The sequence below is a fragment of the Hippocampus guttulatus genome, chromosome 12 (assembly GCF_054856545.1).
Source record: "Hippocampus guttulatus isolate MCC_2025c chromosome 12, RoL_Hgut_1.0, whole genome shotgun sequence".
NCBI lineage: Eukaryota > Metazoa > Chordata > Actinopteri > Syngnathiformes > Syngnathidae > Hippocampus > Hippocampus guttulatus.
Window position 1 is genome coordinate 13,040,320 of NC_141272.1, and position 13,933 is coordinate 13,054,252.

Sequence of the window (13,933 nt, forward strand, 5' to 3'; positions counted from 1 at the left end):
GTTTGAGTACAGAATCTATTGTTTTAAATAGTGCGCGTGGGTTGTGACGGTTAGCTTGAATAAGGTCCGACAGATATTCTCTTTTGGCCTCTTTTACTGTGAGCTGGTAGTTACGCCAGCAGTCTTTCCAAATTTGATAAGAGACATGCAATTTGTCATTTTTCCACTTGCGTTCGGCTTTGCGACACCCCTGCCTAGCTGCGCGGGTAATGTCGTTAAACCATGGCTCGGGTTTAGGTTTTGGGAGCACAGTTTTTGAAGGAGCCACCAAATCCAGGATGGCACAGCATGATGAGTTGAACCAAGAGGTGAGTTCCTCTGTGTTAGACGAGGATACGCAAAGGTTATTAAAGGCATCAGAGAAACGACCAGCAGTGCGAGGGTTAAAAATTCGGCGTTTAAAACTAGGAGCGGCAGATTTCACAGCAGCACGCGATAAGACTACGTCAAATAAAACTGCCATGTGATCAGAAATCCCATTTTCAAGGACTTCCAGATTTGACACCGGTAGACCATAAGCAAGGACAAGGTCTAAAATATGACCTTGTTCATGTGTCGGGCTGGTCACATACTGCACATACTGTGTCGGTATAGACCCAGGCTTTCCTGCTGCGGCGGCATGTTTGTTGCCTGCCTTGTCTTGAAGATCATTTAAACAAACAATATACATGTGATGGATTTAAGAAAAAAAACATTGTACATTTTATTTTTACGAAAACTTTTTATCTTGAGTTTTTTTCTCACATTGTTACCAGTACAGAAGGACTGTTGGCAACCAGAGCAATTATACAATTGGGGCCATATTCCCGGTCAGCAAGGTTGCAGAGCTCAATACTGAGTTCAAAACGTTTCAAGATTCAACACGTTTTACGACGAGTACCCCTGTATCATACACAGCAAAGATAATACAGTATTAGTAAATAAAAAGGAACACCGGAGTTGAACTTGCATTTACTCAAAGTGAGATTATAAATTTAATTACAAATTCGAGGTATAAAGATACAGAAAACTACAAAGCTATATATAAAAAAACCTAAATGTTATTCTCCCCAGTCACATAATTTATGTTCACGTTTTTCTCAATCACATGAAACTTGCAGCTAAAAGGACATACAGAAGCCTTCAAGTGTGTACAGTTCTTGAGTATTTTAATAATGAAAATCAACCACGAACAGCGGGTATTTTATTTTACAACAGTTTTGAGTGTTTATATGATCACAAAAGAGAATCATTAAAAAAAAAAATTCTCACGAGCAAAGACAAAACATGAAGAGAATTTGCTCCAAAACCTGTGATGTTATGTTATGTTAATTCAACGCGTCGATTGCGACCATCATAATGTCGTATTATAGAAATGAATGAATGACTCTACAGTCAGGTAGAAATATGCAGGACAAAAAAATAATCCGCTTCAAGTGGAATGTGGAGCATGACGTGAATAATGGGCAGTTTCATAATGTAAAATCTGTCAATGCTATAAAAATATGATTCAGTGCCACAAAACCACACTAAACATTACTTTGGTAAGTTGCTTTCATGTGCATTAGAAAATAGTGTGCCATGTTACAGCTTGAATGTAACCGCCAGTGCACTTGTTGTTTTGCTTATCCCAAGGCTCAGATGATGAAAGATGGATTGTGGATGAAATTTCCCTGTGGGGGCAAACAAAATCACCTTTAGCCTTCCAGGAGAAATGTATTGATGCATTTCTTCCCCAACATTTCAAGAAGCTTGATTTAATTTGTCGAACTAGACCCCAAGATATACTTGAACTCCCCCACTTCAGGGCAGATCTCATCCCCTATTTGCAAAAGGCGCTGCACCACTTTCGGATTGAGGACCCTAATTTTATTGTTTATTGAGCATATATAGTATACACAATAACAGGTTGACAAAAGTCAAACAAAAATTATGTAAGGAAAATTAGAAAGTAGATAAAAGAAGAAAACACACATCATCACGGTTGTATGCTCAAGGGAGTAGGAAGAAGTAAGTAATTTATCTAGTCCTACCCCTTATTTTGTAGCAATTTGATTTGATCATTTCTCAAAACAAAGAAGAAAAGAAAAATCTACATATCATCAAATGCTTTTACCCTTATGTATACTATACTATTCTATTTATACACCTTTTGGTTTGTATATATATAGTTATTCTTTCTCCTTTTGTATTTCAATTTTCTGATATTCATTATAATTTTCATTTCTTGAATACAATTGATAAGTTGATCAAATCCAAAACAAGAACAAACGGTTGTCTTACTATATTTTATAAGTATATCAAATTTATCTTTTTAATTCTGATTCATGTAGTTTTTTTGTACTAATCTTTTGAATTGGTTTTTGAACTCCTCCAACGATTTGCTCATTTTCAGGTCCGTTTCAAGCTTGTTCCACAGGTTGACACCTATTACTGATACACACCTTTGTTTGATGTTTGTTCTTGTTCTGGATTTTTGTATTGATTTGTACCCCTTAGATGATAACAGCTCTCTCTAATTTCAAAAAGCTGCTGGATATTTTGGCAGAGGAGATTGTTATGTACTTTATACATTAATTGGGTAATCTTGAAGTCAACCAAGTCGTAGAATTTCATTGTGTTTAATTTGATGAATATTGGATTTGTGGGTTCTATATATTTAGACCTATTGATTATTCTGATTGCTTTTTTTTGTAGTTTTAAAACAGGGAGTGTGTTTGTTTTACAAGCTTTTCCCCATATTTCTACACAGTAGGTCATATATGGGAGTAATAATGAGTAATATAATGTATACAAGGAGCTCTTACTCAACACATCCTTCGTTTTGTGGAGTATCCCGATAGTTTTGGATATTTTTTTTATTATGTTATCTATGTGTGGCTTCCAGGATAGTCTTGTATCTATTACTAGTCCAAGAAACTTATTTTCATAGACTCGTTCTATTTCAATTGAATTTATCTTTATTTTAACTTGGTCTTTGATTGGTCTCGTGCCAAAGACAACTAACTTAGTTTTTGTTAGATTTAAAGATAGTTTATTTCTGTCGAACCAGTTTTTAATTTTGTCAATTCATTTTCCACAATTTTCAGGAGTTGTTTCATATTTTTTCCAGAGCAGTAAAAGGTTGTGTCATCGGCGAATAGGACGAATTTGAGTTGATTTGATACCCTACAGATATCGTTTATATATAAAATGAATAGTTTTGGTCCAATCACTGACCCCCGAGGCACTCCATGGATAATCTTCAGTAGATTGGATTTTTTGTTTTTGAACTGCACATACTGATATCTGTTTTCTAAATAACTTTCAATCCATTTATATGCTGTGCCTCTGATGCCATATCTCTCTAATTTATTCAATAATATAGTATGGTCTATAGAATCAAAAGCTTTTTTTAGATCAAGAAAAATCCCGACCGTGTATTCTTTATTATCTATATTAGTAGCTATTGCTTCCACAAACTCCATTGCTGCCATTAAGGTGGTCCGTTTTTCTCTGAAGCCATATTGATTTTCACTTAATAGCATGTATTTACATATGAAGTTGTCAAGTCTGCGAGAAAATAATTTTTCTAATATTTTTGAAAATTGTGATAACAGTGATATTGGTCTATAATTTGTAAAGAATTGTCTTTCTCCACTTTTAAAAATTGGAATGACTTTGGCTGTTTTCATTTTTGATGGAAAAATACCGTCTTTAAATGACAGGTTGCATATATATGTAAAGGGTCGCACTACAAATTCTATAATCTGTTTTACTATTGACATATCAATATTAAAACAGTCAGTTGACTTTTTACTTTGATATGTTTTTACAATATTTAATATTTCATTTTGAGTCACAGCAGTAAGAAACATTGTGGAAGGATTTTTTTCTATGTATTTATCTATTTCAAAAGAATTTATTGGATCAGGAATTTGTTTTGCTAAGTTACTGCCGATATTAACAAAATATTCATTAAATTCATTTGCTATTTCTGCAGTTTCCTCAATAATTGCCTCAGTGGCTCCACGAGAAGTGTAGATGTATTGGTGCTGCTTTTAATCCCAACCACACACGGCTGCAAACCGTTCCAGAGAGATTTGGCGATAAGTAGTTTTCATGATGGAGCAAAAGTCGAGGTTACTATATTTGGGAATTTGGCAAACCGCATTGCGCCTATTTGTGCATTCTGCCGCACATAAGATGCCGATCCCCCGACGCACCAAACGATTTGGTGACAAGAGTAGACCTGCGCTCTGCATAAAAGAGTCTCATTGTAATTTTCTTGGCGGGGCAGGTGCAACTTAATGGGTTTGTGATTTTGGTAAACCGTGCTACGCCTTGATAAGCATTCCCACCCACCTGTTGCTTGCTGCTCTGCACGGCGTTCCACTAGTTTACCCTTGGCCTTTTATCTGACATCATTGAATCTCTTCCTATGCTGGTATACTGGTCAGGCGCACAACATTTAAAGGATGGAAAGCAACTTGATTGATTGGGCACGACTGGAGTCGGGTGTTTTGATGCCCAAATGACACAGCCTCCGTCGAACTGCCCCAAACTACGTCAGTCTGTGAAATAGATGCACCTTGCACTAGACTTGCGCTCAGAACGAAAGTAGGACCCAAAAAGGTTTATTTGATTAGTGGGCAGGCACAGTGCTCTAAATATTTGCATTTAAGCAATTGAAGATTTTATATATTATCCTACTCTCACTTGAGGATATGCTACACTTTGTACCTCATCGGCTTTGTCGTCATCAACACCATTGTTCTGCGCTGACAAATTGACTCTGTCAAAGATGACACGATGAATGCATACCATGTCATTAGAAGACTACCGGTAAATAAATTGGTATGAGATACTCACGTGTTTTCATTTTGGCCTTTTTTGAAGAAGATGGCTTTTCTGAAAGGCAACAGCAAATGCAGCCAATCTCAGAATTATCAGTCAATGCGGGAGTAAATGGATTGCTATTTGACTCACTCGTTTTCATTTCTGGCTTTTTTGGAGGCGTGGACGCGTGAAGCAAAACACCAAATGCTGCTGATCACAAAGAGGGCAGCTATCACGCCGCCGACAGACTTGAGAATGATGGCGAGGATGTCAACATCATCTAGAAAACGTACATACAGACATGCTTATGATACATGACACTAGCGCAATGTAATGAAAATGTTTCATGCACTCATTTAGGACTGATGCTGTCAGCATCCATTTTAGAATGTTTGGTTTTGTGGTTGTAGATTTGTGGAGATCTTACAATAGTGTGGACACATCGTTGTGGACAATCTAAGCTGTGCAATAATCATGGTGTCTAGTCAGCTTGACAGGCCACACCTGTGAGAGAAATTTGTGAACAATATTTGGGAGAAGACTTTTTCAGTTCTGTTCATGGAAAATTATCTAGCGTTCCGTTTTTTTTTCAGTGTATTTTAGCATTACAGTAATGCATATGTACTGGTGTATTAATTATCAGAAACATTAACTATATTGGTAATTACTATGGCCTGGCCGGTATTAGCTCTTAAGTCACTTTTTTTTTTCACATTACATTTTTTTTGACACATTACAACATAGAACAACGATAATGACCTTCAACCACCCTTCAAACGGGGCTTCAAAATGGGGGACAAACTATTCTAAAACAGTCAAATATTCTGACTATAATTCATATCTTTATTGTTGTAAGCATTACCAGATCAAGTTATTTCATTCATTATATATGTTTTACATGAATCAGCAATTTTACTACTTATCTGAATTTTTATTCTAACAAATATCTTTTCAGCCAAAAAAAATCCCCATCAGTCGGACCGTATTAATTACCACTGCTGTTAATTTAGGGCAACAGTGGCATTAGCCTCACATGACGATCCTGCTTTAATTAGTTTTAAATTAAACCACCGTGTAATAATAATGTTAATATGTTTGTTAAGTAATTTGTTATCATACATTTCGTATGACCCTTGACCCTTGGAGGACTTCATAAAAATCAAAATAGACCTTGCAACAAAAGCCACATGTGAACCTAATGAAGTGCCCGGTGAAGATAGCTGGCAAATCCTTTTGTCATCATGTGTAAGACAAATTACCACTAGAAATACAGAACATAATCACACACGGTGACAAATATGCCTTTGAATTTTTGCATACGTTCTGGTACACGTGGCTGTCAGCACAATTACAAGTGTCGCTGCTCGACTTATTGGGGGACACGGATGTATTCTTCATCCATAATTTCTGATTCTGCTCAGTCCCATCATGTTCTATGCCGTCCCATGTTCTCCTCAAGGCCAACATTTTCCTCAGTTGTCAAAAGGTGGACATGCAATCACGTCACTCACGGACTTCCATCAAGTTCGCGGGACAATGGGCGTGGCCGGCATCATTCTTGGCCTGGCAGTGGTACTCCCCCGCGTCCTCCTTCCTCACCCTGTGGAATTTCTGAGGGAAACGTCAAGTCAATTGAGTGACACTCGGCTGCACAGTCGACAAAATGCAAGTCTTGCGTCCGGTGTTTACTTCCAATGACAAATACACAGGTTCTTGTACGAGCTGTTGCTTTTGCTGACATGCTGAATGGACAAAAGTATTTAACACGTGGAATTTGCTAAATTAGAAAGTGACATTTGTCCAAATGTATTAAGGAATAGGGTGTTACATACCAGGCTTCCAGTGCTGGTGTTCATGGTATAAGTCGCATTGATAAACTTGAGGCTTTTTTTGGGGTCTTGGGGGAGCTCCTCGTTGTTTCGGAACCAGCGGTAGACAGGTGCCGGGAAGCCTTCATTCTCCAGACACTGGAGCTCGGCCGCTGTGCCCACCATGACCGCCTTGGGCACGCTGCATTGGGGCTCCACGGGTTTCACTGTGCGCAACATAACATGTTCCCTATTGATTTGTCTTGAAGAGAGACCTTTTTGTAAGATTTAGAAACAAGTGGCTGCAAAGGAACTTTGGGTGGCAGAAACCAAGTGATTGTTCTGAACAAAAACAATGGAAAAACTGTGTTTGGGATTGCGCCTAAAAGCTTTAGAGTCTTCATTTTGGAGGTATTCCAGTCAAGTTTCAAGATGATGCAAAGCACAGATACGTGTTTCTAATGACATCCTCCTGGCAAATTACACTGGAGACTATGTGTGTCTTGTTTTATTGGATTTAACTGCAGCATTTGAGACAGTGGATCACAGTATTCTGTTGACTTGTTTGCAGCACTTGGTGGACATTGGCAGCCGCGCCCTTGAGTGGTTTGGGCCCAATTTGGCTGACAGAACCTTTTGTGTTAGCCTTGGCTGCTCTGAGTCACGTACTGCCCTACTGTCGTGTGGTGTTCTACAGGGCTCAGTTCTGGGGCCTCTGCTGTTCTCATTGTATCTGCTCCTAATAAGTTCCACCTTACGGAAACGTGGTATTTCCTTCCTATGTGGATGACTGTCAGATCGATGTCCCACTGAGCAAAAAAGACACTTTCTCTTTGAGTCCAGTTTTATCCTGCCTCGAGGAAACCAAGCCCTTGGTGGCACTAAATTTCTTATATTTAAATAAAAAGAAGACAGAAGGGATGGTGTTTGGTCTCAATGGTCCTTGTACATCCCAGACTTGGGCCCCCTGGCTCCTTATCTAAAGCCAACAGTCTCAAACTTGGGTCTTAAACTGGACAGTGATTTTAAATTGGACCGGCAAATTGGTGCCATTGTTAAATCCAGCTTCTTTCATCTTAGGCAGCTGGCTAAAGTAAAACCTCTCTTGAGGACTTTGAAACATTCATTCATGCCTTTGTCACATCCCAGTTGGATTACTGTAATGCTCTTTACTTTGGAGTTAAGCGTCTCTAGTTGGTCCAGAATGCTGCTGCTCGCCTCTTGACTGGTACTTGTAAGAGGGAGCACATCACTCCTGCTTTCGCATCCCTTCACTGGCTCCCTATACATTTTAGAGTTATTTTCAAGATCCTATTATTTGTCTATGAGCTTCTCCACCCCTATACACCTGCTCGGTGCCTCAGGTCTGCGGACCAGACATTATTAGAGGTACCAAGAATTTGGGGGGTGTGGGGGATCGAGCCTTTTGCCGTTGTTGGTCCCTCTCTTTGGAATGACCTCCCACTGAATATTTGGCAAGGGCCCTCGCTGCCCATCTTTAAAACTCGTTTCAGAACTAATATTCTATTCTTTGGCTTTTGACTCAGCATGACTCACTTTAATTTTTAGTTTTACTGTTTTTGTCCTTTCTACTGTCCATGTTATTTAGTTTTATTGTTGTATATACGATATTTGCTCAAAGTACAACACTTTCTATACAGCGATAGTTGTTTTAAAGTGATAAAAATACAGGTGAGTTGAGTTGATTTTTTTTTCTAATTCTGCTATCGATCCATCCATTCATCTTGTGTCGCGCCTGTCCTCAGTGAGTTTGAGTTGGCATTTATCCCAGCTGACTTGGGGCAGGAAGTGAGGTACACCCTGGAGTTATCACGAGGCAATGTGGCAGTGCGTTAACCATAACATCAAAAATAGAACTTACTGCTGCGTAACCCAAGTGTAGCGACAAAAGTGATGACGCCTGGCGGCTCAGTACATTATGACTCAAGGTTGGCCAACTGTTTCGCCTTCATTTGAAGGGCCTGCTCTCTGAAGACCACCTAATAATCTCCTCCATGTTCAGGACTGTTATTGAGTACTGTCACTTTTTTATAACCGTTTTGAAGCGTTGAAGTGCCATATATGGAGCTGCCTCACTTCGCAGTTCATTTGACGTGTCCCTGTCTCGAGCGAACGAACAAACTAATGAACCAACATTTCCTTCAACTAAATCAAAACAGGACTGAGGATACCGGTTTTGGAAATTGTTTGTAAATGCCATGAAATTTTTTCGATGTAGGTTCTTTAGTAATTTTAATGAGCTACTTTTGTTCTCTTTGCCTTGCCTTTGAATTTCTTCAGCGGTTTGTAAATGCTTTCATGTGTTGTGCTTTTGTTTGTGGGAAGCACATTGAGTTCCCTTGTGTATGAAATCCATCAATCCATTTTTTTGCAAAAGCATGGATTGTATTTGAGGCAGCACTTCATCACTAACCAGCTCATTTGTAAATTCAGTGCAGCGGACTTGAGCACAACTGCCCGTTCTGAGAAGCTAATTATTGTTCAGGTAACATGATGGTCTTGCTGGTCTTCGGTGGAGAAACTCCATGTGGGGGCGGTATTATGGAAAGTAGCCATATTGTGATGTCACATTTCGGTAAAATGCAGAAGAACTTGCTCTCAGTCATATTTTGGGGAACAGGCAGTCGAGCAAAGATTTACTTGGTTGGTTGATTGCACACACCTCTCACTTCAAGATTAATCTTAATCTCATCAAATTCCCCAGAGCCGTCATTGTAGGCCACCTCGCAGCGGTACTCGGCCGTATCCGTGCGGGTGGCATTGAAGATCAGCATGCTGGCCGGCTCTCTGAGCTGTGCCCTGTTCTCCAAGTCACCTTTTGAGAGAAGAGAGAGGGGGGGAAAAAACACAACTTTACAACAACTGATTGAAATACACAGCAGGAATCGGGTCAAGATGCAAACGGAATTCAAAGCAGAGTGCTCTCTGTGCTATTCGTTCTCCTCAGCTTGCTGTGTCAATTTACCTACAATCTTGCTTCGGTAGTAAACATAGCTCGGGATGCCGTTCCTGATCTTCTTCCACTCAATCCTCAGGTTGTAGGTGGAAGCGAAGTGCATTAAGCAGGTCAGCTCAACGGCTGCCGAGAAGAAGGGAATGTAAAGTGCAGAAAAGCGCAACATAAAATGGGAGAGAAAGAAAAGCTACTTTTGCTAAAATAGGTAGCGGCAACTTACGCTCAAACTCATTTATACGCACAATTTTGGCCTTGGTTCGGAGGATAACTGCGAACATTGATGGGATATGGCCTGTGGAAAGATAAGAAAAAAAGACTTAATGCTAAGTCACCCTGATAGTTTTCATTAGCAGCTGGGCAACTCGCTTTATAAACACTGGATTATCATCAAAAACACACATACAAAACATACACGAATAAGCTCTCTGCGACTGGAATTTTTAAACACTTCATTTTTATTCTATTAATGAAGATTATTCCAAAGTGAGGGGTACACACAGCATCACATCCACCAATTCTATGGTGTCCCTTTTTGGTGGTTGATTGATGATAATGCGGCTTGTGGTGCCATAAAAATTACGGCAGTCATGACCTTTTCTCCAGATACATGCTCAGGTTAGAGTGCTGACCGTACGTTTTACAGGTACATTCTTTTTTTCTATTTATTAGGTTTCGACACAGACGCACTCACGGTCACAATCGAAGAGCTATATCAAAATATGGTCACCGTTATTTAGCCCCAGGAGAGGAGCAAAGCTGTAGCGATAGCTCTTCATATGATGCATGACACAATTACATCATCAGGTCGATAACTATTTGGATGTTTACACAAACTCCAATGTTCCAGCTCTGTACAACACCACAATGGATTTTAAATGAGGCAATCACGATGAGCTTTAAATGAACTCTGTGAATATTGATTTGAGGTATCTACATCCAACTCAGGTCAATGGTGTAGTTATTACAAGTGTCTCCACCGTTTTAAGGGACCAAGAGTATTTGGAGAATCGGCTAAACAGCTTTTTGTGTGGCTAGGTATCTGTCATTTCATCATTATTTCACTTACTGTTAACAGCTAAAAGGCCTAGGGTTCATTTCAAGTGTGGTATATTCATTTGGAATCTGGTGAGGTCACCTCTCAATGCAAAGTTCCAAAGAGCTCTCACTACCAATGAAGCAAGCCCTCATTAGGCTGAAACATGTAACAACTCATTAGGTGTGGCCAGAAGACCACGGAAAACAAATGCTATGACATGCAAATCATTTCTATGGTCAAAAAATAAATAAATAAAAACTTAATGGTTGGTTGTGACAATAGTGGATGGTACGGACATAGCACAGTCACATACTCTACATCAAAGTCCGTGGACACGCTAACGCCCCCAACAGGACAAAATGCCAACAAACACAAACGCCTGTGATACGCCATCTTTTTCAAAGCTCTTCTAGAGCCATCCGTACTCGAATGATCAATTTTAATGTAATGATCAATTTTAACAAAACAAACCTACTCAAATCTATGCATCCTTTCTATTTTCACTCGCATTGTCAAAAAAACAAACAAACCTGACTTTCAACAAAAGTTTTTCAACCCTTTTCAGACAAACATTCAAGCGTGCTAGTACATTATATGCGATCTCAAGATAATAGTAGGCTACAAATAACTGATGAAGGGGTGACAGATATAGTATCAAAACAGCTATCACATACTCATATTGTCATGATTCGGTTTGGGACCAACAGGTGGCACTGTACGGCTCCCCCTGCAGCTGCACACACGTTGGTCGTTAGGTAATTAGTTCTATAAAAGGACTCCCGCACGAACACTCATTGTCGGGTCATTGTTGTTCTTTGCTGATGTCATGTTTGTTTGTTTGTTTGTCATGTTTAGGTTATGTTTCTGTTATTGATAGTTTTGAGCTTCCATCATGGTTTTTGTTTGATACTTAGGACTTTGTTTGTTTAGGATTTAGTTTTCTGTGTTTTAATACAATCTTTCAAGTACACCGTGCTCCTCCCTCTCTTGCCTGCTCTTTGGGGTCCACCACCACCTTGCAAACGTGATACGTATATACAAATATACATATATTGGTATTCGGTTCCCATACGCAGCTCTTGCATTGGCTTTCATTAGATTCTTCAGATGCCTACTGTTGTGCCTCCATATTATTTTCACTTAGTCCAGTGGCTTTCAATGTTATTTAAAATAAAATAACATTGAAAGCCACTCGATAAATAACTTATTTATTATGGTAGAGTTTTTAACCAATCATATTCCAGTTAGCTTGTGTTGCCAGGTAAATTAAACTTGCTCGGGGCCTGCAGATTAAACAGAACAGGCCCCTGTGCGCTGTAAATGACGGGCACAGTCAGGTTGCAATAGCCAATCAGATCACGAGTCTGTGTACCGGGGCTAGCTAGAATGCCTTACGTCATAGTTGTCAAACTCAGGTCCTGGAGGGCCGCTGTCCTGCATGTTTTCCAAGTCTCCCTGTTGCAACACACCTGATTCAAATGAACAGGTTCAATGTTCGTTCTTCAATGTTCTTCTGCAGAGCTTGCTGATAATCTGATCATTTGAATCAGGTGTGTTACAACAGGGAGACTTGGAAAACATGAAGGACAGCGGCCCACCAGGACCTGAGTTTGACTACACTGCCTTACGTCGAGACTGGATGTGCGCGTTCTGTGATTGGATTAGCGCCTGCTAGAGGGAGTTATCACTGCATTTTAACCCAAGATGGCCGAAGAAGAAGACGTTGATCTGGTTGCAGAACTACTTTCCACACAATTTTCAAGACGGACCTTCCACGAAAAGCTGGATATTGTGCGAAGAGGTCGCCCAACTCCTGCGTTAGCTAGCCTGTTCCAGCAAGGAAAGGGGTTTGTCCGTCATTTTCAGACGAGCAATTATGAACGGTACCCGTGGCTCACAGCCTCTGAGAAACGCTGCAAATTGTACTGCTGGGAATGCCTATTGCTTGCAACGGAACGATTTGGTGTTTGGAGCCACACTGGATTTACCTATTTAAGTTGTTTTACCAAGGCAGCAAGGAAACATCGGAGCACGGCTGGGCACCTACAAACTACGGTGCGTTTAAAAACGTTTGGGGACACTCGCGTAGATGTGCAGCTCAGTGAACAGGCACTACATAGGTGAGTAAATGAATTTTATTTTACATTTCTTCTTGTCATTTTATTTCGTTTGTATTAAATTAATGGTAACGAAATAAAATGACAAAGATACAAAAATGTATCAAATAAATCTGCTCACCTGCAATTTATAATGGCACATTGTAGTCACCTTCGTGCACTAAAGTTCGTTCAATCTCAGCTGCTCAACATCGTCAGTTGTTTGCTGTTGTATAGCCGATTCTCAAAATGCAAATGATCTGTTTACTTTATTTTCAAAGAATAGTTTGTTTTGTTATTGTTTGGTTGGTGTCTTATATGAAACTGCGACATTGCGCAATTTATTGGACAGACTTGTTTAAGATCACACAGCGTAATTTGGGAGGTATTTTATTTAGTATTTTCAAATCATCTTTTTATTTTTGACAATATCTATAAATTTAGTTTCCTGCTCTTAATTGTGAATGCATACTCGATGGTTATCAAGCCTATACTGTATTGTGTTAATGTATGTGACGTCACTGAAGGCCTAAGGTTGAAATGCACGGCCCGCCACTGTGTGCCTCTATGCATTGCAACACATTCCAAAAAAAAAGCGGCTCGTCTCAGCATCTCGCTCCAAATACATAAAGACCTTTTTTAAACGTGTCCCTCGCACGCACCCACCCAGCTATTATTTACAGGAGTAATGACGCGCAGCAGCATGGCCGGTCTACTTACACAGGAAGGTGCACGCGACGAGACAAAGTGACAACGTCCACAAAAAAGATGTCCTGCTTTTACCCATGATAACCGATATGGTAGTTGACCAATAACCACGTCACGTGTAATAGTAAAAACAACTTGATTAGCAGTCGTCTAGAGCGAACTGACCCTTGTCGAGGAGTCAAAGCTTATATCAACGTGAACTCCAAAACATCAAAGAGTTGGTAACATTGAAGGCAATGTACGTCATAGTAATCTCCGATTAAACGTGGTTCAAAGCGTACCAGTCTAACGTGTCTTTCGTTCTTTTAACCTGTGAAGGTTGAGCCAACTTCATATTAAGGCGAGTTGCGACAGGCGCATCTCGTTTCGATCGAGCTCTTAGCGTCGAGGCTGGTCTGCTAGTGGTGCACAGCACCCAACACACAGGGTCCCGGGGCATGCCGCCTCTTCCGTAGCGAAGGTACCTTCTCCCCTGGCACACTTTTGCGCAGGCCGGCCAGTCTCTGCTGGA

General features: G+C 40.0%; 1 protein-coding gene across 4 annotated transcripts; it reads right to left on the minus strand.

Moving 5' to 3' along the window:
* Window positions 1-1,118: 1,118 nt before the first annotated feature.
* On the minus strand, window positions 1,119-13,577 carry LOC147197476 (junctional adhesion molecule 3B-like). Of its 4 annotated transcripts, none has more exons than XM_086126393.1 (10): window positions 13,435-13,517; window positions 9,825-9,874; window positions 9,592-9,705; window positions 9,289-9,441; window positions 6,630-6,832; window positions 6,309-6,408; window positions 4,948-5,077; window positions 4,831-4,869; window positions 4,702-4,734; window positions 1,119-1,652 (listed from the first exon to the last, which is right to left on the minus strand). In XM_086126393.1, exons 3-10 carry the CDS (start codon window positions 9,683-9,685, stop codon window positions 1,544-1,546), a joined length of 861 nt encoding a protein of 286 aa, XP_085982519.1. In that variant the 5' UTR covers window positions 9,686-9,705; window positions 9,825-9,874; window positions 13,435-13,517; the 3' UTR covers window positions 1,119-1,543. The 4 variants fall into 4 exon arrangements, with proteins under 4 accessions (XP_085982519.1, XP_085982516.1, XP_085982518.1 ...); XM_086126390.1 differs by having other exon boundaries at window positions 1,129-1,652; window positions 9,803-9,874; window positions 13,435-13,577; XM_086126392.1 differs by having other exon boundaries at window positions 1,132-1,652; window positions 4,702-4,753; window positions 9,803-9,874; window positions 13,435-13,577.
* Window positions 13,578-13,933: the final 356 nt, after the last annotated feature.